The sequence below is a fragment of the Rhinolophus ferrumequinum genome, chromosome 17 (genome assembly GCF_004115265.2).
Source record: "Rhinolophus ferrumequinum isolate MPI-CBG mRhiFer1 chromosome 17, mRhiFer1_v1.p, whole genome shotgun sequence".
Taxonomy (NCBI): Eukaryota; Metazoa; Chordata; class Mammalia; order Chiroptera; family Rhinolophidae; genus Rhinolophus; species Rhinolophus ferrumequinum.
Genome location: NC_046300.1, coordinates 31,766,637 through 31,794,466, shown reverse-complemented (window position 1 = coordinate 31,794,466; position 27,830 = coordinate 31,766,637). Strand labels below are relative to the sequence as shown.

At 39.4% G+C, this 27,830-nt stretch overlaps 1 protein-coding gene across 1 annotated transcript in view; it reads right to left on the bottom strand.

The window, feature by feature from the left end:
* Nucleotides 1-460: 460 nt before the first annotated feature.
* The window catches only part of COL6A6 (collagen type VI alpha 6 chain), a 122,889-nt gene continuing 95,519 nt past the window's right edge, over nt 461-27,830 (bottom strand). The window contains 13 exon segments of the mRNA XM_033131771.1: nt 461-514; nt 517-609; nt 611-680; nt 6,366-6,459; nt 9,326-9,997; nt 12,958-13,054; nt 15,432-15,925; nt 19,298-19,309; nt 21,445-21,481; nt 21,598-21,633; nt 22,770-22,832; nt 25,601-25,663; nt 26,284-26,319. Of these exon segments, the coding sequence (XP_032987662.1) occupies nt 461-514; nt 517-609; nt 611-680; nt 6,366-6,459; nt 9,326-9,997; nt 12,958-13,054; nt 15,432-15,925; nt 19,298-19,309; nt 21,445-21,481; nt 21,598-21,633; nt 22,770-22,832; nt 25,601-25,663; nt 26,284-26,319 (1,821 nt within the window).

Here is a 27,830-nt window from a genome sequence, read left to right as displayed (position 1 = left end):
TTCCAAAACAACCTTTGGTTAAACAGATGATATTAAACAGAACTAAAGTGAGAAAGATAGCTTGGTTTGCAGAAAATGGACTAGACAAAGATGTGCAATCAAAAGAGATGGCATCAGCCCATGTACACACATATATACACTATATAAAATTTACCTTCAAATTTTATCTCCATCAGACTTTTCAAAACACTTCATTCTTCCATCTTTTAATGATAACAGTTCTTGAACATACCAGTCTTAGCATTATGCAATTATCAGGAGTGGGCAAGTAAGTGGACAAGATACATTTGAATACCAGTGAATACAAGAGGTGAAGTTGCCTCACAATCTATAACCTGTGGTTTGACCAGCCCTGCAGAGTGGAACTCCAGATACAGGCAGACAGCACAATAAAAGTTGTCTATAGTTTTGGCAGTGAATTTAGTCATTTAAGTCCAGAGTCTTACCGTGCTTCCTAAGGCTAAATTCTCGGAGCACTTCCTTTATCATGTCATTTGGGAACCGTTTCTACCACCTCTTCCCATTTTTAAAGGTACGGGATGTGTTTCTAATAAAATTTCAAACAATATTATCTCTGTTGCCTCTTGCTACTCCTGAAATGTATTTTTTTATCTTGAAAGAATTTAGCCTTCTGTAATGCATCTTCTTTGAGGGCAGCTGCATGTGGTCCACGAACAAAGCTATACAACAAAAGAGAGAAACATAAAAGATAAATGCCATTTCACCTTTAGTAGATTATTTCAGCCTGTCTTTCTAATTTAATTGTTGCATCCTTCCTTCAGAGTAATTGTATTAAGATTATTAAACTGGGATTTACACTGGGCAGATATATCAGAAGCTGGTGAATACAACATCTGATCAAAGTATGTAAAAGCATAATTTCAACAGCACAGTTTCTTCTTCATGGAACAGGTTCCACACAAAACTTCATATGGTTGACTCCTTCAGATTTGGTTCAAATAGTGCCTCATTAGAGACCACCAGGTCTAGTTTTCCTAGTCCCACTCAACTTCCACTCCCTTAGCACAACATGCTTATTTTTTTCATGACACTATGAGTTTTTATTTACTTGTAAACTTCTCTGTGATCTGTTCTCAGCTTTTCCACCCTCCCAGACAGAAAGTGAATTTCACAAGACCATGTCTGGTCACCATAGTAATCCCAGGAACTATGTAGCACATAGTAGACACTCAGTAATTATTTGTCTAATGACAGCAGAAATGAATGCCCCTCCCTTCTTCCCATCCATCCAAATGTTTACTCTCTGCTCTATGGAAGGTACTGTGTTAGGTACAGTGAGCGACACAGAAACAGTGCCCTGTCTGGCAGGCGCATAAAGAGTTTGGGAATCATGAGTAACCCGACATTAAAGGAGAGCAGGAGTCCGGCTCTGGAAGGCTTTGGATGCTAGACAGAAGTCAAGGAATTATAGAAGCCAAGTGCTGATTAGAAGTTCTGGCCTGTCTAATAAAACTCTGAGCTGATGGAAAAGTCCTATAATCTTCACTGGCTAGTATGGCAGCCACCAACCACATGTGGCTATTGAGCACTTGGAACATGGTTAGTGTGACTGAGACAATGGAATTTTAAATTTCATTTCATTGGAAGCTAGTGGCTACTGTATTGGACAGCATAGGAAACGGAGCCATTTCAGATGTCATTATTTTACAGAGAGGTGATGGAAAGAGTTCTGATTCCAAAAACATTCTTATATTCCAGCTTCTCATTAGCTGAGTAGCTCTGAGCAATCACTTAACTAGAGTGATCCTTATTTCTTCAGGTGTAAAATGGGGATAGAAACAACCTACGTTGTGAGCAACAATTGAAATCCCCGAGACTGGTGACCGTGGCCTCTGTTGGTTACAGGTGGGGAAACGGAGGTGCATATAGGGGTGAAGTTCAGTGACAGCTGAGATTATAACCCAACTCTTCTGATACTGAGAGTCCAGGGGTACTTCCAGTGAACTAGGCTTTTATTCAGGACACTAAGAAGAACTATTAAGACATTTGGAATAAAAGTGAAATGAGAAATGTCATGCTTTCCGAAGCACCTGGATATGGGTGCAGAACCACCGGAAGGCAGAAGGCCTGGGGCCGGCTGGACAGATAAGAAGGTATGAGGCGCCTGGCATATACGTTCTTCATAGACAGTGAATATGTGACAGCCTGATGGCCCAAGAAGAGAAGGTTTATCGGTACTAATAAGTCTCAGAAATTCGCTGAATTGTGGTCAAGGGAAGAGTCGAAAACTCCAAATGTGGAGACAAGGAAAACAATGGCAATATTCACTATGATCTGTTTCTTCACATTGGGATTTTTCTCCTTTCACCAGTAATAAATCTAATCTCTCTCACAGACACATCGCTCTTTAGAAAATGAGTACAGCAAAGATACAGAAAGAATTTAAAACTAAATTACTTTCACTTCTCTCTCACACCACATACTCTTCTTTCATCTATAATCCTCGTTAGGGGTGAAGGAGACATCAAACCAACAAAGAAAACCATGTCGTTCATGTTACACAGACCCCGAAGCCTCCATGCATTATATCCTATATGTCTGGGCTTCTGAAACTCAAATCCCAAAGTGTGTCTCGGTTCCCTTCGTCAGTGCTCTCAGGAAGGTACTAAGTTGATCAACAAACTTCTCCCAGTTACCAAGAGCAGCAGTCTTGGCTAAATTTCAGTGCAAATCCAATTTCCTCACACCTTTCCCATCTTTTGCTCTTCTCTGTATTTTCTTATTATTTTCCAGGGTAAATATTATGAACTCAAATTCCGCAAAATCCTAATTGTCTGTATGCACAGAACATGGCTCCACTGTCATGGAGATTACATTCTTTTGAATCTGGAACAGTTTTCACGGTTTGAGTTTATCTTATCTACACTGGTCTCTTTCCCCCAACCCACCTCTCTTTCTATTGGATCTTTACTATGGTAAGTTTAGTTATCTTTGTTAAGAAAAAGTTATTCAATTGGTAACTGCTTCTATAACATGGCATTGCTTTTTTTTGCCACAAATATTTTTATTCTCACAAGGTTGAACAACGATAACTACCATATGTCTGAATTCCCATTTTTTCACTCTGTTGTATATAGGAGCTAGGATTTGATAAGAAGCATTTGATTACCTTGTTTGGGAATCATATAGACTTTTTGGGTTTCTTTCTCCTATTCTAGATACTTTTTTACTGATTGGTAACTCCAACAAATAGGTAGGGAAGATAAAGAAACAGAAATGAAATACAATTGATTCATTTTGCAACTTGTGCCCAGCTCCAGCAAAGCTTGTGGAAAGATGTGGCAACTAGATAAAATGAGGTGGGTAGGACAAATCGTAGATTTCAGTTCTCTGTGATCACAGATTCCTCCCTCTATGCAGATAATCAGGACTCAGTCATATTGCATTTACTAATTGACTGGATTCACTGGAGTAGAAAATGCAGACAAGATTGCTTCTATTTCAAGAATTCTTTTTACTGTAATACATATTTTGTGTCCAGAAAACATACTTTGGAAAGCAGAATTACAACAGATGTATTATTCATATGGCATTGGTGACCATGTCCATTTTTACAATTCAGTTGTCCTGGCTCTGGTCTTTCACTGCTTTAAAGGCTGGCACAAGTGCTTTCCTGACTGGATGAAGCAATAAGCAGGTGGCTTTCTGTCTTTTGTTGCCTCTGAGCAGCTCTAAGTGCTGACAAAGAGGCTACTCTGCAATCTCACCCTCACTGGCCATCTGTCTCCCTGGTTGCCTGTGTTTTGGTCCAGTTCTTTTCTTTTCCATTTGATAAGAATCACCTTCTACCTGTATTTCTTAAAATCTCACAGCAGAATGATCTCATTTTTATGTAAGTTATTCTGACGACTTGGCAAGGCATCTTTATGGCCAGGCCTCTTGCCTAGCAGGCATTCTCATCTTCCTCAATTCTATGTGCTCAGTTCTGCCTCACTTCTCTTGAAAGGCGCAGGCAGGGAGTTTCAGAATCAGCTGTGTGGCTGGGTACCGTTACAGCCTTTGGTTACTTAGGGAAGGCCTGGGCTGTCCCAGCCTAGCATACCAGCAGGGACTTGACCCACAGAGAGGTGTGGATTTCATGTCTCAATTTCTGATGCCCCAACCAGTTCCTGACATTTTACCATTTTGGATTCGTAAGAGAAGCTGAGCCTCTAGTTTATCTAGGGCACTGTGGAGAAGGGGAAGAGACTTCCCGTCCAATAGCACTGTGAATCCCCCTCCCCACTCATATTGCTCTTCAAATAGAATACATGGTGGGAGGGGTTTCCAAAAGTGCCTTTTAATTTGTATAAGCTGGCTCCCGCTTCTGCCCTTGCAGTTACGGCCTGCTATATAACCCGTGGAGCCTAACACAAATGCAAATGCGAAACACCTTTCCACACTTCCAGACACCTGCAGCAGGGGGAGCCCTGTTCTTGGACTGACTGCGCAGGCCTATTTTAGGCCTGACTTCAGGAACCATTTGGTGCTGGACAGTTCCCCTGACTCCCAGCAAGATGAGAAAAGCGATTCCAGGCAGAGGCTTCTTAGAGCTTCTGGAGCTGGGGCTTCTGGGTTGGGAGTACCTCTCTGGCCCTGATCACTACACAGAAATGCACACGCTACACAATAAAAGTAGGCAAGCTGTCAAAGGCATCTGCCTAAGTGTGCTTCCCGGGGGCTGGTGCACATTTGACTTCAGTCAGATGTTGGGCAGGTATGTGTGTGTTAGTACAGCATGGTTTTACCACTGAATAAAAGAAGCACTCTTGTAACTACTTCGTGTAAATTATTTCTAATTTTAAAAGTGTAAGTAATATTTGGAAATGTGAAAGATGATATATATTATTAAGTTTTAAAAGAAATAACTTTTGCCTTTGTTGATATTTTTTAAATGTCTTAATTGAAAAGCATTAAGTTCTACTTGCATTCCTATCTTTAGGTATATTCTGTTTCTTTTTATTCTATAACATACATACACGCACACCATCCTACTTCCCATTAGGAAAACCACCTGACAGTAGGCTGCACCCATCATGCATGTTACTTTCAAATACTTTAGCTTATCTCTCTCAAGAACAACGACATTCTTATACTAATATGATGCTTTTACCACAATAAGGAAATCCACATGGATTAATATCATCCAACATATTGTTTATACTCAAATTTCCCCAATTGTCCCACAAATATCAGGTATGTAAGTTTTTTTTTTCCTGATCTATGATCCAATTGAAATTCACACTATTGCACTTGGCTATTTAAGTCTCTTTAGTCTTTCCCATTCTAGAACAGTACCCCACATCCCTCTGCTGTGTATGACATTGAAACCTATGAAGAATATATGCTAACAGTTCTGAAGAATATTCCACATTCTGGAATTGTCCAATGGTTTCCTCATTATTACACTTAGGTCAAACATTTCTAGGAGGAATGTCACGCAGATGATGTTATATGTCTCCTTACATCACCTCAGGAGGCACATGATGTCAGATCGTGGTTGAAGTGGGTACTGCCTGATCTTACTGCCAGACCTCACCATGTAAAAGCACATTTCCCTCTTTGTAATTAATACATAATAGGAGAGCGGTTCCACGAGACTGTGTAACTAGCCTGTACCCCAACAACCTGTCACCCAGTGGTTTTAGCATTCTTTGATCCTTACTGACTCAGTTATTACATTTGGGATTACAAATTGGTGATTTTCTAATTCTACCATTTCTTCTACATTTATTAGCTAGCATACTTCTACAAAAACAAAAAAAGCTTTCCCTCACCTCCTCCTTTGTAGGGCATTTCTATAGATTTGTGGCTTTTTAAGATTCAATGTATTTTAATCCATTACTGTCATTATTCTTTCTGATGTTCAAATTGTCCAACATTGGGCCAGTGGATATCCTTTCAAGATAGGTCCTTTGTCCTTTTGATACGACACTGCTGGTTGGGACTACTTTCTTGCTTTCTGGCATAACATACGTTGAGGCTCACATTGTACGTTCCCCACTGCAGCCTAGAATTAGCCATTTTTCTAAGAAGCCCTGGTTCCTTTTTAGGGGGGCATGATATTTGTGAGCCAGTATCTGGTCATTAGGTATGCTTATTGTCACTGGGGAGTCCCAGTGGTTGTTTTATTTCAACAACTAGATTTTCTCTACTTAATCTGTTTTTTTGGTTTTCAAATCAACCTGGTCATTTTTGATTAACTCTTGTTCCTTCACATTATAGTTTCCATTGTTTAGCAATAGATTTTGTCCAAATAGGATGGAGGAGGGGGATTAGGAAGAAAAGGAGTGAGAGGAAACAATAGAGAAGGAGGAGAAGAAAGAGGAGGGTCCATTTGTCAAGTAATAGCAGATGAATAATACCTTCGCAACTCTTGTAGGTGCTGCTGTGGATTTGCAGAGCTGAGTCTATTGCATTTTGTTTTGAAGTTTATTGGTGGATATTTGTTGATGGCACCTAGGAAGACAACAAGTTGTGATGAGTCTCTTATTCACGCTATTAACATTATAGCAACCTGCTCTGTATGCAAAGTCTCACTTCACTGTTTTCAACATCCAGCGAAGAAATATACCAACTAAGGTGGCCATATGAGATGAAAGCAGATTTCTCAGGAGAGTCTCTAAAACTGGGTTTAAAAAAATACATCTCTGCCAAATTTATAGGTGGAGAATTCAATGTACTTTTCAATAAGATACCCTTAGCTGCCCAAGTTGGTCAGACATTAGAGGCGATATCATGAGCCAGTCCTAAGAGTCTGGCCTCTAATTGACATGAACTAATTACAACAGTTATTTTTATTTGCACTTTTGAAATATCCAAATGCAAAGGGAAAGGACATTCCCTTTATAGTCTCTGTATCATTAAAAACAACATAAACAGTAGCGCCATCTTGGGTTTAATTCATTAGTGGCTCATTTTATTTGGAAGTCTATTAATTTTTCATAATAATAAAGCATGCCTCTTTCCACACCAGTTCAACATTTAAAAACCATTTTTCTGGGAAACTTTAAAAAATGTATTATTTCCTTGAAGCATTACATTGAACAAACTTGTTAAACACAATTACATCTCTTCCTGGTGAACCAAGGTCCTAAGTAGCAGGTTTGTCCTGGGCTTGTGATACAGTACCGTCTCCAGAGCTGCTGGCATAGATTGGGCTGTGTGCTTCTAGACTGAATGGCCCGAGAAAGAAGTTTCCCTTACTGTGCCTCTGATTTTTAATTTTTTATCTGTCTTAACGCTAAGCATCAGGTTATTTGTTAGTAGTTTCATTTAGAAAATGTGTTGATTTTGAAATGGAGTGTGCTTGATCACCAACTATCACAACACTGTGTTAAGTAAGAGTCACATGACAGAGAGGGAGCTGGACTAGGATCCCCAGGAGGGCGGTGACCTGTCTGTTTCACTCACTCCTTGATACTCCACACTGAAAAGTGGGTGGCCCACACCTGATACATACATGTTAATGTTGAATGGGTGAGTAAGAGTCTGTGGACCTGCTATGAAATTAAGTATGCAGCCTCGAATATGATTTTGTCAAAGCCTTTTTCAACCTCTTGCACTTCTACAGCTATATTTTAAAGACTGGAGATTTCTAGATACTTAATTTCTAGAAAAGTGGTGTATAACTGTGTCATGACTCTAGTTTTCCAAAAAGGACTTTCGATATCTCTCACTGACTCCAAGTAATTATTCTTAAAACAGCTCTTCCTCTTGTCCTGGGTGGTGGTGAGGAAGTCATTTATCTAATCAAATACAGGCACCCTGCTCTACTGTGCTTCACAGAGGTTGCGTTTTTTATAAATCGAAAGCAACACTTTGCACCAGCAAGAAGATTATGATTTACTTTATTGTTATACTTGCTCTGTTGCTGTAGTCTGGAACTAAACCTGCAATATTTCTGAGGTATGTCTGTAGTTTGCCTAATTACCATGAAACACCACTAAGAATTTTGGGGGACTGGGGAAGGAAGTTCCATTTTAAACTTCCTGTCAACTTTTTGCCTATGGAGTATTTCTTTATAAGTTTCTCAGAGTCTCTCAAGGTGTTCTTTTGTTTTACCCATACGAATGCCTGTGATTACTTCCTTCAGAATGAACCCCGAGCCCCCATTTGTTTTTCCTTCTTCTTTCTAGCTCCTCTTTCTGGTTCCTACTCCAGAACACGTTCACAGGATTTCACTGTGGGAGCTTACTGCTCCCATGTCACTGTATCTCAAACCCTGTGTGCATAGGAATCACCTGGAGGTCTTGATAAAATGCAGAGTCTGGTTCAGAATCTTTGGAGTAGGGCCTGAGATTCTGCATTTTTCAGAAGGTCCCAGGTCATGCCAATGCCACCGTTGGTCCTCGCCTCACACTTGGAGCAGCCGAGTCCCATCAGCAATTTCCCAAGGCTCCTCAGACCTCCCTTGCACTGACTAGACGGTGTCTTTGCAGCCTTAACTGCTCTCACCATGTCATTTTAGTGACACGTTGGAGACACACTCAGAACCTCCCTTACACTACTCCACCGGGTGCTCTTTAGCCTGTGTGTTCATTTTTCTTTTTCTGAACTCCAAGGGTTCATTTGCCATGAAAACATTCAGAAATTCAACCAAGTGCTTTCCAACCTCCAGTCATTATCAAGATACGGCTTTAAAAAAAATTATTTTTATGTTTCCTGTTGCATTAAAAATGAATTGCATACATTCAAGGCAAACTCACTCCAAGAAATATGGGCATTTTTATTTTATGGGCACCAGCTATACTAATTACTGCCATCATAAAAAGTCATTAACAAGGCTGAGAAAGTTTTACAAGGATATATGCTTCATTCTGACAGGTAATATGGTAGTATCTCCTAATACTTCAAACGCTGTCCTTGGAACTTGTAGAAACAAAGGCAAGAACTGTTGAATTTTTCTTTGGCTCTCTCTTCTGGTATGTTAACTGATGAAACTTTCCATCAAAGGGCAGCATGCTAATGTTACATGGCTAGGGTTTCTACTTTGTAGCTAAAGTCAAGGCTGAGGTTTGACCCCGCCCCCCTGCTCCCCCCCCACTACACTGCTACACTAGACAGATGTGTGAGCAGCTGCTTGTTTTGATTGCTTCTCCATAGGAACCAGAGACATAAAAAAGATGAGCCAGAAAATTAAATGCTTAGGAATCAGAGGTTTCCTCCCTCCACTATTCATCATGACATATTTTCCTTTCTGACCCTGCAGTACCCTTGAAGACACACAGAGGCTTCCAAGAATCCATGTCAGCTCATCAACCCTTCTTTTGGGAATACGAAGTATACCATAAATGTGCAAGAGAGAACTGATTTGGTGACTTACGCCTGATTGAGTTTATAAAGGATTTCACAAACTTCACACCAAATCTGTGGTCAGGTTTATGAATTCGGCCAAGCTGGACCAGGTGCTGATCCAAAGGGTGACTGGCTAGGTCCTCCAGTTCCTTGTCGTTCCAAGCAGGGCCAAGGGAAATCACAAATAGGGCATAGCCTTGACATTTGGCTCTCGAAGACTCTTTCTTTAAGGTTTCCCTGTCCAAGTGACTGGTTTCCCCAGCAGATATCACAAATATGACCTTGTTTCTTCTCAGATTGGGCGCACTTAAGAAGATATTGTCCACCGTCCACTGTAAGGCGTGACCAATAAAAGCATTTCCATTCGGTTGTTGCACTGCTTCTTCCACATGCCTCTTCATGAGGCGTTTACTGTTGTAGGTGGTAAGGTTGAACTCAGTTCTAATGGGACTCCTCTGAGTATTGGGTAGGAAGTTGGGGGGAGCATGGCTTAACAGGGCCACCCGGTCTCCGGTGACAGAGGTCTCAGGCTCCGGCGTGATTTCAAAGTGATCTAGCAGCGCTCCCAGGAAGCCTCTTATGTCTTCAAATTCAGCACTTCCCACATGCCGGGAGCCATCCAGAAGGAAAGCAGCATCTATGTAAGACTGCACAGGGGGTGGTCTGGCTTGATCACAGGAAGCATCCGGTTTGCATACATCTGCCAACCAAAAGTCACGTAGGGTTACTAAACAGAAGTGGAAAGATAGCCTCTCAAATATTTCAACATTTGGAAGCTGCGTGATCTTTGATGTTAAAATAGTTACTCAATGACTGTGATAGCAACAAAGGAAGATTTCCTAGGCGTGGTTTGTATCTATATCCAAAAGGACAGATTTTTATACCCAGCCCGTGTCGTCACTAATGCTATCTGACTTAAAATTTAGGCAGCTTGCAACAGAAGTTTCATCTTGGCTGTGTTTTAAATTTTTAAAGCTTACAAGGGACAATTTATCTCATGCTTGTAAGAGTATACTGTATCATTACATAAAAGCTAATGGTCTTTCAAAATGGACAATATACAGGTTAAACCAATGGCTCACACTGGGCTATGAAAAGTAATCTGCTTAAAAAGAATGAAGAAAGCAGTGAATCTTTTATTTCGTTTTGAATAAGGGGTTTATAATTCAATGTCTGTGTACAGACCTTAAGGCCAAAACTGCGGTTCATGCTGTTATCTCCGCAGTGATTATTAGTTGAAAGCTCAATATGTGTTTGTTACATAAATGAATATACTGAATATTAAAGGACTTTTATAAAACAAAGTCATTTTAATAAATATGCATATCTCATTTAAGAAAAGAATATATCGTAATTAAAAGAGTGAATTTGATTGACTCTGTCACAATGAATATTCAGAGAAATAAAAAAAAAGGAAATAGAAGGATCTTAAAGTTCACTTAATCTTCTAATTTTACAGAAGACACTGAGGGTAGGAGAGTAACATCATTTTGTCAAAGGATATAGCAGTATTTCTGCACGTTTCTACATAGGAAGTTAGTGTTCTGTTGTTAGAGATATGCGGGGAGGCCCCTTGGCCTGAAAGCCAGGATACCTGGGGTTTGGTCTTACTGTACCCAGTAACGTGCATTCTGTGTGTTTCTGTCCAAGTCACCCCGGGCCTAAGTTCTGCACAATTCCTCTGCATAATTAGCTGATTGGATCAGATTCACCCGGAGAGCCCTTCTAGGACTGACATTCTGTAATCCTAGCTTTGCAGTAATAGCTAATGGTTAAGGATGAGAATGGCCTCTTTAAAAACTAAAGAGAAGAATGAGAATGGAATAACATGCATGTGGACAGCTGGTACTTAGATACAGGCCCGGGCCACAAATAAAAGCGATGAGATAAAAGGTTAATAACCAGAGTGCAGATCTTAGGGGATGTAGCAAACTTCCCAACTTTATTCTTGCTCCTCGACTCAATGTGGCTCTGGACAAGTTCTATTTCCCTTACTGAAATGCAGTAAAATTTTATGACCATGTTTAATAGTCAGATGACAGAGCAGTCACCTGTGTACAAGGCAGTTTCTAAAATCAGGGACAGCAGGCTTCCCATTTGTTCAATTTTGTGGGGTTTTTTAATTGCAGTAAACGATAGCCAAAATATCTTCCATTATATGCCTCAGAGACGAAACAAGGGTTTAAGCCAAGAAATGGAGCCAAAATCTATCCCCAGTCGCACATGTGCAACTTCTGACTGTGTAATATACCAGCCCGCTGCTATAACTGACATGTTCCAAAGTGCACCTGAGACTGTAGAGGGTGGGAGGCACCTCCCCACAGTCTGGTTAGCACATTACAGGCTCTGAGTAAGAATGCTAGTTCCTACGTGACCTGTGCAATTGAGAGAGAGAGAGAGAAGGGGGTGAAGAGGGGATGGGGGGAGGGGGAAACGGGGAGGGGAAAAGAGGGGAACGGAGGGGTGGGGAAGGGAGAGGAGGGGAGAGAGAGAGAGGGAGAGAGACAGAAGAGAGAGAAGAGGAGAGAGAGAGAGAAGAGGGGAGGTAATGAGGGAGAGATTGATTAGAAGGAAGCAGAGGGGAAGACGGGAAGAAGAGAGCATTATTAGAAGAAATTCTGCTTCTCCCTCAGAGTTACCACCTCCCTGTGAGGTCGGTTACACAGCAAGAGTTACACATTGATACACATAGAGAAGGAGAGGAATTAAGCATTTCCTTCAAGGACAAATACAGTTTCAGGGAACAGAATAATGGGATCTTTGTGCCCCATAAATTGCAGTCGTTTTAAAGCCAGTTTTCCTGGGTTTGCTCTGGCTGTGAAGCCCTGAGCAAATTACTTCATCTCTCTAAGCCTCACTTTCTTCATCTGTAAAATGGAGCTAACAATAGTTTAAATGTTTTAGGGTGACTATGAGGATTGAAGGAAACAATTAGAAGACTGTTTGGAACACAATAAGTACAATAGTTTAACTACTAAATGTCATCCTCACCATCATCAGTGTTATGTAACGCTATCAGAAAAGTGCATGGTTTCTGATAAATATTTGATAACGGTTAGCTCTCACACCCACCCATAATCTCAGCGGCTTTCACTCTTTTCACAATTACTAGAACTTTCAAATTATTAGAATACTCAAATACAGGTCCAGCCAGTTCTCTAGCTAGGCCTATAGACTGTATAAAACACAACACACAAACAAGCACTGCAAATCTTGTTGATGATGCTTGACATTTGGGAATCTATGAAGCGTCTTTTCAATGAGACATACATGAGTTTCTGCTAATTTCCCCCTCTACTGTAAAACATTTCTTTGGGGTTGTGAACTTTTGAGATTTAGAAAACACATAAGCATACTTTGCAACATGAAAAACTTGGCAATGAGACAGGCTAAATTTTTCTAAAAATCATTACTGTTTCCTGGAAGCGGCATGAAGCAGAGAAGCCTGGAATGTAACCCTCCTGATGTGACACATGGAGCCGACCTGCTCGCTGAGCTGAGAGCACCACCCCTGGACGATGCAGTGTGATGAGGTGAGTCCCAGGGAAATTCTCCCAAGGCCATGCGTGTTCTTGCTGCCAAATTCCAGCCACTCCTGCCAACAGTGCCTCAATATATTTAACAGGCCTGATCAAATTATGTTCTCTCTGTGGGTCTTACCATAGCAGAAAGTGCACCTCTGGAGTCTCTCTAATGCCGGCATGTAGTCGGTCCCAGATCGAACAGTTATTACTTGGAATGTGCCAGTGTCATCAATCTGCAAGAAGTAGAAGCAAGAGAAAGAACAGCTTAGTGGGTGGGGCTGTAAGAACTTCCCAGGATTGTTCAGAAAACTAAGAGGTAGGAAGAGCAATGCTGCTGCTTCTATGGTGGCACAGCATATCAGAGTGGCTGAGGGCACTGCCTGGGTTTAAGCCCTGACGCCCCCTTTAGCTGTATGACAAGTTACTTTGCCACTGTTTCCGCATCTGCAAAATGGAATAATGATACTACTTTCCACTGAACAGGGCTACTGTAGACATTAAATGAGTTCATAATTGAAAAGCACTTACTGGCACAGGGTGGGTGCTACATGGGTCATTAGAGACTACAAAGCACTTTCCTATTCATGATCTCAGCAACCCAATGAGTTTGTTCTTATGTTCATCATCTCCATTTTACAGATGAGGGAACTGAAGCTCAAAGAAAGGTTAAAGTGTTAGAGAGGACAAAGGTCTCAAGGTCTGGGCAGTTCTTACTCAATGCTATTCTTGCTAAATGTTAAAACACAGCACAGTATTTTGCAGACACAGATATAACAGGATGAGCTTGACTGGAACCCAACTGAATAAGTGCAGCCAACTGCAAAAAAGAAATCAGCTTATAATTAACCAAATCAGGATAAATTTAGCCCCCTGAAAGAAGAAATCAACATATAATTAACCGAATAGTGTATATAAGTAATGGCTATACCTCCTTTGGAGGAGACAGAGCTTTGGATGTAAATCTCCTGTCTCCTTTACTTGCTGCAAGTAAAAGAAACTACCTAAGAACAACCATGTCTCATTCTTGAATAGAACACCCCAAGTGGTGAACCCCTTGAATTTGGTAACAAAAGGACTGATCCAACTACACTGGACACAGAAGCCATTTAAGGAGGATCAGAGACAGCCCCCAAGCCCCTGCCGTGCCCCAAGTTCCAGAAGACCAAGTGAAATCACAGTATGCATTTTACAACTATCTTTGAGTCCCCACTAGGCTTGAACCAGGCTTGAAGCTGGCTTTACAGTGCAGACCCAGATCCGTGTCCAGGCAGCTAGCTCTCCTTTGTACAACTCCCAACCCTTTCCAATTTGGCCTTATTGTTAGTAACCTACCTGGGGAGTCTGAGGCTTGGAGAGCAGGGAAAAGAAAAGGAGGCTCCAGATTAGTGGTTGCCAGAAGTGGGGGAATGGTTGAAATGGGTGAAGGGGGTCAAAAGGTACAAACTGCCAGTTATAAAATAGGTAAGTCCTGGGATGTAATGTACAGTTAATATTGTATGCATATTTAAAAGTTGCTAAGACAGTAAACCTTAAAAGTTCTCATTACAAGAAAAAAAATTTTGTGACTATGTAAGGTGACAGATGTTAACTTATTGTGGTGATCATCTCACAATATATACAAATATTAAATCATTATGTTGTACACCTGAAACTAATATAATGTTATATTTCAATTATACCTCAATTAAAAAAAAATGTTGTCTTGATCCCAGGTGGTTTATTTAGAAATGCTACACAGTAAGGATATTTTAATCCTTAATCTAAGAAGCTCCAACTAGAATGGCTTTTCCTTCATAAAATAGTTAAATGATTGGTGAAGTTATAAAATCAGTCAAGTGGCTTTTATTGTGGAGCAATGATTACTATTCTAGCCATAGAAGTGACATCGAGGAATGTTTATTGGCCTTCCTGATTTACCGTGTTTCCCCGAAAATAAGACCTAGCCAGACAATCAGCTCTAAGTGTCTTTTGGAGCAAAAATTAATATAAGACCCAGTCTTATTTTATTATAAGACCGGGTCTTATATAATATACTATAAGACCGAGTCTTATTTTACTATAAGACTGGGTATAATATAATATAATACTGGGTCTTATATTAATTTTTGTTCCAAAAGACGCATTAGAGCTGATTGTCCGGCTAGGTCTTATTGTAGGAGAAACACGGTAGTATTTTTATACCCAGCAGCAACTCAGAGAGTCCCTTGCAGAAGCACTAGAAGAGCAAACCTGGGTTTAAGTCCTGACATTGCCACTTCTTAGCTATTTGGCCCTGGGCATACAAGTTAAGTCTTCCAGGCTCAGTTTTCTCATTAATACAATGGGAATAACAATTATATTAGATTGGTGCAAAAGTAATTGCGGTTTAAAAGCAAAAGTAATTGCGGTTTTTGCAATTATTTTTAACCTTTTAAACCGCAATTACTTTTGCACCCACCTAATACTTGTTGGAATTAAACAGGACAATGCATATAAGGGTCTTATCCGGTATAGAGTAATAAATAGTATAATGCTGTACTTTGTTATGGAGGCTTCTGAATTTGGCTCCACCCCACCCCTCACCCCCCCCCAAAAAAAAAAAAAGTTCTGCGAAAGGCTTAACCCACTTACCATAAATGCACGCTTGATGGCGGGCACGTTGCTGAAAGCAATGACGACGGGAATGATGTCCAGGGCGCTGAATTCCATGGTGGCCGTGGTGATGGACTGAGCATCCGCAGATTGACGGCTGCTGAAAAACGTGGCGATTCTTCTTGTGTGAGCCCCTGGGAGAGTTCGCTTGAAGACATTCCTGGAAATAAACCTCATTGCGTGGCCGATCTCCCTGCCGTCTGAGGATCTCTCGTAAGGGATAGCTTCGATTTCCTTGAGGAGCCGTGGCTTCTTGTAGGCATCTGAGAAGCGGATGAGGTGCCTGGCGTGGGAGTTATAGGAGAGGACGGCAATGCGCGCTCCCACGGGGCAGCTGTTGTCCCGGACTCTGATGCTGCTTACCACGGAAGACATCATCTTCTTCATCTGCTCAAACTCCTGCTCTGTCACGTCCCGGGACTGGTCTAAGACAAACACCAGCTCTGTTGGATGCACCGGGCATTCAGGTTTTCCTAAAAGCCAAGAATATGCTCTTGATCATTTCAGTAGCATTTAAGTAGGAATTACCTAAATATTAAAATAAGCATTTGAAACAGTAAATCTTTAAATCTTGAATAATTAAAAATGCTATTCTAAAAACTGCATTTGCTCTTTTAAAGCAGAAGGAAAGGTCTATAATTCAAATTGAGTTGTAATAAAATTTGTAATTTAATTACTGAATTCCTTCTTAATAATAAAGAGCTTATGGATATACCCTTCCTTTTACCTACAGAGATCGGATCAATGGCATCATGTTTGTTGCTGGAGCTTTACTCAATCAAATAAACTAAAACATACTTTTTTTTTTTTTTTTTTTTTTTTACTTACTGAGGAAATGTAACAGGGATTAAAAAGGAATGGGTGTAAAAGCCCTGTTGATAATTTCAGAAAGATTGGAAGAGAACTGACTAACATCCACTGTAAGACCATTACATGTAAGACAGGAAGCTTCACAGGGAAGTATTTAGAACCCTGACCTACCTACTTCCCTGTCCATGTGACTTATCCTCTCTATGCCTCAGTTTGCTCATCTGTAAAATGTCAGTCCTAATGTTACCCCCACTGCATAGGCCTGTGTTGAGGAGTAAATGAATCAACGTGGATAAAGCACTTCGGATAACAGTGCCTGGCACATAATAGGTGCTTAATTAAGATTAGCCATTACTATTATCACTGACTTTTTCACTGTGAGAGAGTACTATGTCACTTAAAATAAGAAAATCTTTAATAATTTTATTGTTTAACAGTTAAAAAGGCAATTTTAACCAATAAATGCTTTATTGCTTAGAGAAACTTTGAATTATGATTGTTAAACTCGAATATAAGTGTTAGCTTCAGATTTATTCATTGGTGCCAAGTCATGCCTTCTAATTACCCTGCACTTATCACAGTTGGCAACTTCTATTTATCTGATTATCTGATTAATGTTTGCCTCTCTCACTAATTTAGAAGTGTGGAGACAGGGATTGTCTCTCTCTTGATCTGCCAAATTATTAGTTCCTGCCGTATATCAGGATCTAATATTGACTGAATGAAAAAAGAGTTGAACAAAGGACAGCTCTTTGCAACAGATACAGGAAGAAGAAAACTTTAATAATGGGGGAGATGGCTGGTGTTGAGATGTAGGCTGGTAAAAAGAAACCCCAAAGATGTGCTTCTCTTGGTGCATGTGTGGGGTGCCTCCTCTCCTTCAGATGCCAGCAAGTCAGATTCAGAGACAATAAATGCAGGAGGAGGCCCCCCAGCTCTTCAGAGGGAGCTCAGGAAGTCAGACCTATGGGGGCTCACAAAGGCTGGCCCAGGAGGGAGTGTCTCTGCCGTGGCCCCTCAGTGCTAGTTAATTATCTCCTTCTGGTCTGGACACCACGACCTTCACAGGCAAAAGGATCAATAAGAGTCAACGTTCAGCCCCAAATAAAACTGTGCATCTTAATGGGGACAGAATTTGTTAGCTTCTGAGTCTAATTGAGAGCGCTGAGCATATATATATATGTGTGTGTATATATATATATATATATATATATATATATATATATATATATATATATAATCAAGGTTACATCAATTTTATAGTGAACAATGAGTGGAATTATGACCAAATATAAAAGTGGTTCCGCCAGCTTTTTGTTCGGGCTGTTACTGCATATGGAAACAACAACAAACAATGCAGCTTCAGGTGTGATTTAGAGATAAAGGGAAAAAAAGATTCCCGGCACTGGCTGAAGAGACAGAAAAAAATCAAGTTTTCAGGAAAAACACCAAAGGGCTGATGCAACTTGCCAAATACATTCTCTGAACTCCAGCAAGCTGCCCGGAACCCAAGGATTCTGAAGAACGTTAGGCTGGATTGTGGCAGCATGGTGCCGCCTAGGAGGCTGTCCTCACAGCACGGATTGCCATGTGGAGACCTAACATGGCTCCGTGGCCACACACCATATACTGGGGGTTGCTGCTTGGCACAGAACAAGTGATGATGGGGACAGAAGGAGACCAACCAAACCACTGCCGTGCAACTAACACACAGCAAGGTAGCCCTCGCCCAGGATTCCATCATCTGCTGGAAATACCACAGCGACCTCCTAACTAGTCCTCTGGCTTTTACACCTTATCCCTCCTACAATTCACTCACCCATAGCGGCCCAAATAAGTGTCAAACAATTGTTCATCAGCTCATGCTCCTCCCTTCATACTTTCAATACACTCTTTAATACTCTCCCATTACAATTCAAAACCAGCTTATTATAACCTGCAAAGCCCAGTTTGATCTGGTCCCTGTTTACTTCTCTATTTTCTCACATGCTAACCTCCCCCTCCTTCACTCTGTCTCAATCATACAGGGCTTCCCGCCAGTTTGCTAGAAAACGCCGAGGTCTGTCTTGTCTCACAGCCTTTGCATTACTACTTCTTTCTGCTTAGCTCTTGCCAAGCTGGCTTTTTTTTAATTCTTCAGCCCAAACATCAAAGTCATTATTACCTCAAAGAGGAGCCCTCCATCCGAAAACATTTCTCGCCCCGCCCCCAACACAATTTTGTTCTTTCCCTCTTTCACAGCAAGTATAGGATTCTATAATTCTTTCATTTGTTTATTATCTGGATCCCTTGCTAGAATGGAAGCTTCCGAAACAGGAATCATGTCCATCTTATTCAGCCCTGTGTCCCTAGTGCCTGGGGCAGACTAGCACATAATAATAGGCTTTCAATAAATATTTGTTGAATGAGTGAACAGGCATTCAGAGGGCCTGGATTGGTGGGTTTACACAAAAGGCATAAGGGTATAAAGGTGTAAGAGGGAGATGATGGACTTATAGAATAATATCATGTAAGAGGCATTTGTAAGACTTAAAAACTATCACTGAAAGATAAAAAAATCAAGTTGGTAATTACCATCAGGCATGAGCTCCATGGATTTCAACGTGAGCTGAGCTACACATTCAGCTTACTTGCTATCTTATCATCCCGACTTTTATTTTCCACATTTTCCCCTCTGCACATTAATTCCTAACGACTAAACTACAGAGACAATATGGCAAATAGAGAGAGAAAGAGATAAAATGAAGGAAGGGATATTATTACAAAAACCTAACAGTAAGATAAATGGGAATGTTTGTCATTAAAATATTAATAATTAAAAGAAATCAAACCAATTGGTTGAGAAATTGCTGTGAGACTCAGCTAAAACTGAGTGATTTATTGGAGGCAGGTCTGTGCTACCAGTATGTGGTGGCAAAGACAGCCCAGGTAAAATTTATATCATTTGGCAGGCGACACATCAGTCTAACTCATCTTTCCAGGTGTATGACATTTTTTAGCTTGATTATAATGTGCTATAAATAAAAATTACTCACCGTGTCTGCAAGCTGCAGAGGAAAAACAAAGGATATTGGGTTATTATTTGGTAGAATAAAATTCTGCACTGTGTAGGAAAATATTGGCAGCTGAGATTGTGTACTGTGTGTTTTTTGTAGATGACTCAAAAATCAAAGCAACAGATAGGGTTTGGAGAAAAAACAGATGGATCCCCGCATCTTGGTACAGGGAATTGTACCTTCCACAGGGAATTGGAATGGAAAAGGAGTGGAACAATAAATCATCAGCCTGCAGCCAGCTGTCAGAGGGAAAGGACTTTTGCCTGGGAGGGAACATTACATTGCAGAGAGGTCCACTGAACTTGGAAAGTTAAAGCTTCTAACTTCTCTTTGCTCTAAAATTTCCCCATGTAGGTATCTACAGCTATTGATTTCACATATATGTGTGTGTGTGTTTATATATGTGTATGTATAAAACATCAGAGATAGATTTACTCTGAAGCAAACGAAGCTTAAGCTTTAGGTCCACACTGCCCCATAAGGAAGCCACTAGTCACATGTGACTTTACATTTGAATTAAAATGAAATTAAAAAATTCAGCTTCTCAATTACACTAAGCACATTTCAAGTACTCAAAGTCACATATGGATAGCGGCTGCCATATTGGACACTGCATTGGAACACTTCCGTCATTGCAGAAAGTTCTACTGGACAGCACTGCTTTTGACCTCTCAGCTGTAGGGACCCCTTGCAAGGGTCTGGAAGGGTTCCCAGCCATGTGTTCACATGGACAAGTGTGTGCTTCTATACTATGCAGAAGTCATTGGTTATGATTTCCTTTCTTGTTCTAAATAACACTTGCTTTTGAAATAATTGTGTACCTACTTTTGGATTCGTAATTTTGTATCAAGCTCCTCAAATTTTAAAAGATCAGGCCGTATCATACTTGGATCTACCCTTAAGTCATTATAGTTCTCGTGGCTCCCATATCAGTAGCCTACGAGCTAATTCAGCCCCAAAGCAGCCAGGCTTCATGACCCAATGTATACACCGGGGTGCCAAAAAAAAAATGTATACAAGTGGACACTTTGGTCAACGTTGCTCAAGCAGTAGTACGCCATAATCAGAAGTGTGTGGACACTGATGGTCACCACTTTGAGCACCTCTTATAACTGCAGAAGTCAAACGTGACTTGTGTTCATTTTTTGTTATCGGTATATATTGAGTATTTCAATTTTAACAGTTTTCCTTTCTTAAAATGTGTATACATATTTTTGGCATCTTCTGTATTTTGATTCTCGTCAGGGATGGCTCCATTCTGTTACACAAAGGCAGAGTTAAAATCAACCCTGCATTCCAAGCTTTTAAAAGTCTGTGTCTCTGAGACCAATGCTTACTACAGAAGTGGGATCTAATGTGTCTATTTTTCTGCCCCAAAATGCCTTGAGGGAACTTTTGACTCGTCCTTTCAGTCCTGATGGTTATCTGGGAAGTCATTACGCATTAGTAGTTAAACATTAAATAGGCGACCCTCTCCTCATCCTGTATATGGAATTCCTTTGATGGTGCTAGCCCCCATTTTGATCGAGGAGGCTATTACAAGCTCCTAAAGCAAATTTGAAAGAACATTTGCCAAATCAAAATGCCTTTTCACTTTTAAAATTTTGAGAGGAAAAAATATTGGCAGAATGAGTAATTTTTACAAGTAAAACCAATCAGTTCAACTAAAAGTAATCAAGCATAACTTTCCAGGAAAGGAGTAATAATCTATAAACCAAAATCAGAGCTTCCACCCACTAGGACTAGCTATTATCATAGCTCTTTCACACCCGGTGAATTCAATCCTGTTAGGGTCAGGTGTTAATAATCATTTTAAAGAGTTTACTGTGATTGCCCACTGATTGATTTCACCATCAGGAGAGTTCTGACCTCATATTTCAATTTCCCTAGATTAAAAACACCCAGATATATTATTACATAGTGCTTGGAACAGGTTCCAGTAGACATGCTGGCAGCCAGAGAGAGAGTTAGTTAACAGTCACCAGTCTATGCTGACTCAAAATATATGCAGTGACATCTCCAATTTAAAAAAATTGACCAGTAAATTGTCTCAATTTTGAGTGCAGAAATTGCTTCTTTTCTTCTATGAATGCTGAAAACGTGATCATTTTAAGCAGGGTACTTACGACTGTGGTCCCGCACAAACTGAATGAGCTCACATGTCTACAGATCAAAAATAAAACAAAATAATTAACCAACAGACAGCCAGGTCTCAAAGTTTAAAAATCAATAAATTGAATAGAGTGTTCAGAGCACTGCTGGAGTCAGGGGATACATACGGAAAATGAAGCCTGTCCGCTGGCCCCTTTCACACCCTAGGGAAACAAAAATAGAATGTGGTTTCACTGTTCTAGACACACACATCAGTAGTCAAAATATGCACCAACACTACCTTAAGAAAGTGATAACTTTTTGAAGATTTTATTCTTATTTAGAGGGGGTAAAAAGAATACCTGTAGATGTTCACCACCTAATTAACAATAACATTCTAAGGGGAATAACCTACAAGTAGCAAGCTTAATGAACACAAACCTCCAAAGGCCACTTCCCTCCAGCAGCCCCAGGTCTGGATGACAAGGGTTGTCCAGAATCTAAGGGTGGAGCTGACAATGTGACACTGGCATGGACAGCTATGGCTTAACTAGACAGGGCTGAACCATCCATTGTGGCTGCCCCTCTTAAAGGCATGGGTTGGGAATGTCTCAACCCAGTGTTTTGCCTTGGCCACTGAATAGTAGCTGAGCTAAACCTTAGTCTGTTCCCATCATCGATTTGATGACAAAGGGACCAGACTCAACCCGAACATCTGGAAAGGTAATCCCAATTATCTTCTTTAAATGAATCTATATTTATATCGACATTGATCTATCTATCTATCTATCTATCTATCTATCTATCTATCTATCTATCTATCTAGCTGGCTAGCTAGCTATCTTTTACATCTGGATTGGAGATAGAAAATCAAAGTGGAATTGGTTTTAATTTCGTGTGTTCAATCCCATCTTTGGCACAGGAAGTGTATGGCTAAGGGAGACACCCAAAGAAAAATGTAATTGAGCCCACTCAAATTCCTGAAGAAAATAAGTTCCATGTGAATGCAACTTTGATTATTCACTCATTTATTAATTTCATCTCATTTTCTTTCATTCACTGATCATTTAGTGAATGTACAAAGAGGGCAAGGATTGGACAGATAAATTTTACTAATAATTGCAAAATCTCATTTTAATCTAATATTGTTCATTTCCTCTTTCAAGTCCCCTTACCTCCCAAGAAATGGCAACTGATATTTAATGAGCATTATTTTCCTTCCTCTTTCTGAGCACATAAAGGTGGAAAACAGTTGCCAAGTTGCAAAAACAGAAAGCATGCACATTTGGAAAATGAAGACACTATGCACTGACTTTTTCTTTGGGAAAGAATCTGGTGTGATTTATGGCTGTCAACTTACCTTGCGTCCAGGAGGTCCCAGCTCTCCAGGGGATCCTGGTTCTCCTGGAAGCCCAGCAGATATCTTAAAGCAGAATTTATATACTTTAAAATTATATTTATAAATATATGTATGTTTGTGGGTCTGGGTGTTTTAAATTTTAAAGACAGCATACACTTTCATTTTAAAAAATTGAAAGATTTCCAAAAAACACACAGAGGGGGGAAAAAAATCCTCAGCAATTCCCTCTCCCCCAAATAATGATTGCTAACATTTTGGCGTCTTTTCTTCTGGTCTTTCATTTATTCTTTTGGTATTAATCTATATATTCTTTTCTTAATATCATTTTATACTTTTTTCCTGTTGTTTTTTAAACTAATACATCTCTGGACATTTTCATGTTACTAAATATTCTTTTGCAAAATCATTTTTTCTTGGTTGCACAGTATTCTATTACCTGGATATACCAGACCTTATTTAATCAGTCCTTTACTGTTGGCATTTAAGTTTGTGGTTGTAATAAGCAATGACACTATAAAGTTATGTGTGGAATTATTTCCTTGGGGAAGAATGCTAGAACTGGAATAGATGGATCAAGGCAGAAATATTTATCTACATAATTTTATCTAAATTTATCTAAATTTCATAAGTGACTCACGTGAAAAACAAATGAACAAAACAGAAAAACAAAAAATTAAATACAAAAACCCTTGAAACAACAAGAAAACCTTTAACAGTTGGCTGGAAATCTTTGTAGTGAAATGGAGAATAGCAGCAGTCATAATAAAAACAATAGTTTTTGACACTGCATGCCAGGAATTGTTGAATTGCATTCAACAATATAATTTATCATAAGGAAAGCTAGAATTTAGTTTAAAAATTAGGACCATGTTCCTTTGTTCATTCAAAATGCCAGAGGATTTATAACCTTTAAAGGAATCAAAAGTGAAATTGTCAAAAATCAACTTAACGTGTAAAGGTATTGCCTATGGAACAGCAAATAATTACTGACGTCCTTTGTGTATTCCAAGGATATTCACAGTATGCTGTGGACAGGGCACAGAATTCTCCCCAGATGAGAACCACTGTAAAGAGTCAAATCCCTTCACAATATTTGTTAGGAATACAATGGCAATCCCTCTGACATGTGACAATCTCTGGAGACATTTTTGGCTGTCCTTAAGGGGAGGGAGACAGCGGAGGTTGTTGCCGGCGACTCAGTGGGTAGGGCAAGGCGAGGGATGCTGCTGACATATTCTAATGCGCAGGACAGCCCTCACAGCAGTCATCCAGCCCAAAACGCCAAAAGTGCCAAGTTTGAGCAACGCTGCCTTGAAGTATATGCAGGTGTAAAGTTAATTACAAATATATAAATACCTACAAACATACATTAGACATAAAATAAGACAGATTAACAAGCATGGTAAATTTTTAAAAATGCTTCAGTTGGGGGAAACACCAAGGTGAAGATTTAGAAAACTTACTAATAAACTAGGAATGTAATCATTCCAAGAGAACTAAAGAGGCACTCAACAGGTAAGGCAAAGCTTTACCCAAATTTTCCAGTAGAAACAACTCTTTGAGAGAGAAAACTTGGAAGTTTTCAGTGTCTAAACTTCAACTTCAAATTCAGCAATACTCACGTAGCTTGGCAGGTGAAATACCCAAGTTACAAACAGTAATAAATTGTCCAGTGTGGGGGAAAGAAGAAATTCAAGTAACCAAAGGCCAAGAGAAAAAGTACCTACTAGCTTATTGTTTTTTAAAAAAATGATTAATGTGCCACTGACGGGAGTGAATCCAATAAACAGCTGAACTTGTTAGCAGGCTTTCAATGTTCAAGGGTAAATGACTTCATAACAAGCCGAGGGAAAGGAACCAGAGATACTTCAATGCAGATAACATCTAGATTAATCTGAAAGTCTATCCCAATTATCTTTCTAATTTTATCAGTTTTCAACTTTTTTTTTAAGAACATAATGTTAAAGGATCGTCATCCAGAAACACATATGAGGGAAAGAATTACAGCTGGGAAGCAGTCCCTCTTGGGAGAGGCAGGATGGAGGAAAAGACCAGTTTCTTTATAAATAGTCTCTAAAGTTCCTGTTATATATACTTTGTTAAAACAACAACAACCCAGATAAGAATAAAATTAACTATGATGACAAAACTGGAAAATCACCTCAACTATCAAGTTTTATCAGACTGTGTGTTTTTCTGTTTTGCTAAAACAGCCATCTCATACACAGTCTAAGATACAGCTGATGCAAATCTATTCTTAAGCCACTGGAACCCGAAAATGCTGATGCCTGTGAGAAACACCGGAGATTCCTGTTTGATCCACAGCATTAGGCAATATGTCACCACTCCATGGAATAATAAAGACATATTTCGTTACATAATAAATGGAAACTTTCCGTATAAAGAGAGGACGTTTCAGGGTATACACCTCATTAAAACAGTTTAACAAAACCATCAGAATGAAGACGGCAGTGTACTTTAGGTTGCAGGAAACCTGCCAGGGACACTCAATTTAACTGACCATATTTTGGCAGCGCAGACTTGTTTTGGACCACAAGGACTCCTTTAAAACCTTATTTCCAGTGTGAAACAAGGGTACCTTAGCAGCCAGAGCAGGTGAACTTGTTCACTAAAAGCAAAGAGTTCCTTGCCTTCTTGCTGGCATTGAAGGATGAGCAATATATCCATTTCCCTTCCCCAAGTTTGCCTTCAAAAGTACACACATTTTACAAGTCTTTGGGAACAAGTGACAATTCAAAGGATTCGAAAAGCATGAAAAAGGACTTCCCAAAGTAGCAGAGGTTGAAGGCATTGGAATCAAAGAAGCTTACCATCTGGCCTCTAGCTCCCTTGGGTCCAGTTTCTCCTGGACCACCAGGGTCCCCAATCTCACCCTAAAGTTCAGAAAAATAAAAAGGAAATGTTTATTAAAATCAAAGACATATATCTCAAAGTGTTTTGAAACTGATTACAACATGAAGACATTTTCATATACATTTTTATCTTTAACGGTCTTCTTTGAGGCGCTCCCCACCCCGCCCTCATTTTTATAGCTCTCTACATAGCACCCTGCATCCTCATTGTTTTACTGCTGTCTCTCGCTCCAGTCAGCACACGGCCTCTTTGGAGACATGAGCTGTGCCCTGACACTTACTGAGGTCAGTCAGTCTTTCTAGCAAAAGTGAAAGCCTGAAGGTAGAGGACAGCGTGGTTAACATTATCTCAAGGTGATTTATAAACACATTGAGAAAATTGGGCCAGGTGAGATCAGGTCATTTTGGTTTTCCTTACATTTTACTTTCCTTTGAACAAAGAGGAAAACATGTATGATGCAGACAAAAATAAATAAGGATAATTTCTTCCTTTACCTGTGAATTGAATTTTTTATTTAAAAGGACCTGCTTCTGTCTTCCCTCCTTCCCCCCCTTTACTAACCTTCCATCATCCCACGGTACATTTCATAACCCCAGGAGTATTTCTGATTGATCTCTAGTTAGTATGAAGCACACAATACCTTAAGTCCACTTTCTCCAGGAAATCCTTCTTGTCCCTATAATTGACAGTAGGGAAAATTACTATATGCGCATATCACCAAAATAGGTTTATACTGACTTTAATTTTACCTGCTGCCTTATTTAGTTTTAGTGCTTCTAAACCAAGGAAGACCAAAACAATTAAAAATGAAACTATACAGAACTTTCTGAGAAACTAATTTCTAAATTATTTACTACTGGTTTCACCCAAATATCATGGCAACCTAAGATAAGCTGATAAATGTACGCATCTGAGGAATCACAAATCAGCTCTCCTTCTACTGTAGGCACATCACAGGAAAACTGGTTATTTGGCCAAGTGTCTCTGAAAGAGCCTTTTTTTAAAAAAAATTTTTATTAGTTTATTGGGGAGACAATTGTTAGTAAAGTTACATAGATTTCAGGTGTACAATTCTGTAATACATCATCTATATACCACATTGCGTGTTCACCACCCAGAGTCAGTTCTCCTTCCATCACCATATATTTGATCCCCTTTACCCTCATCTCCCACCCACCCTCCTCCCTTACCCTCTGGTAACCACTAAACTATTGTCTGTGTCTATGAGTTTTTGTTTCTTCATTTATTTGTCTTGTTCTTTTGTTGTTTTCAGTTTTATATCCCACATATCAGTGAAATCATATGGTTCTTGACTTTGAAACAGTCTTCTTAGAATGAATTTCAATGGAGAAATGGGACGTGGAGAGTCTAAACTTGATCATTCATTTTCTTGTCCTGTGCTTACCTTATTTGGCCATGGACTACAGTTTAAGAAGTATGATAATCTCCATTTGATGAAAAAAAATATTTTATTTAAAATAAAGTTTATGTTCTCATTATTAAAAGTAATACCTCCTCAAACATATACAAAAAAGAACAAAAAGAAGTCACCCAAATCTCATTACCCAGAACTAGCCATTATAAATATTGTCTTTATTTTCTTTTAGCTTCTTAAAATGTATTTTAGCAAAATTGGGATGTGCTTGTTTTTTTCTGATTACATTCTGATTTTTTTTACTTCACATTGTAACAATTTCTTTACATAATTATAAAATTTATACATTCATTTTAAAAAATAAAATAGAGTACTTTGAGAGATTTGCATTGATTTTAATAACTGAAAAAATGTTGATGCTCAATTTTAAAGAGTGGCTAATATTCCAATGTTATAGGCTACTTAACATTTCCCCTTTTTATGAGATATTATGGTTGTTTTCAATTATTCTCTGTTGTAAAGAACATTTCACTGGAAACATATCATTCAGTATTTTTTTTCAAAGACATTTTAGCGCATTTTTAGTGCTTTTTTTTTAGCCTCTGGCATCATTCCCACTGGTATTTCACTTGGAATTACACTGATCCTTTATAATGTTTTAGGCATTTCAACATGCATTTCGTGTGTCTACTTATTGAAATTTTTCTTTTATAGCTCAGTAATTCTTTGTCAAAGGTTTAAAACATTTTGTATAAAGGATATTCTTAACTATATTATTTTTGTGGCTGTTGTTTTGATTTCTAAGCGATTAT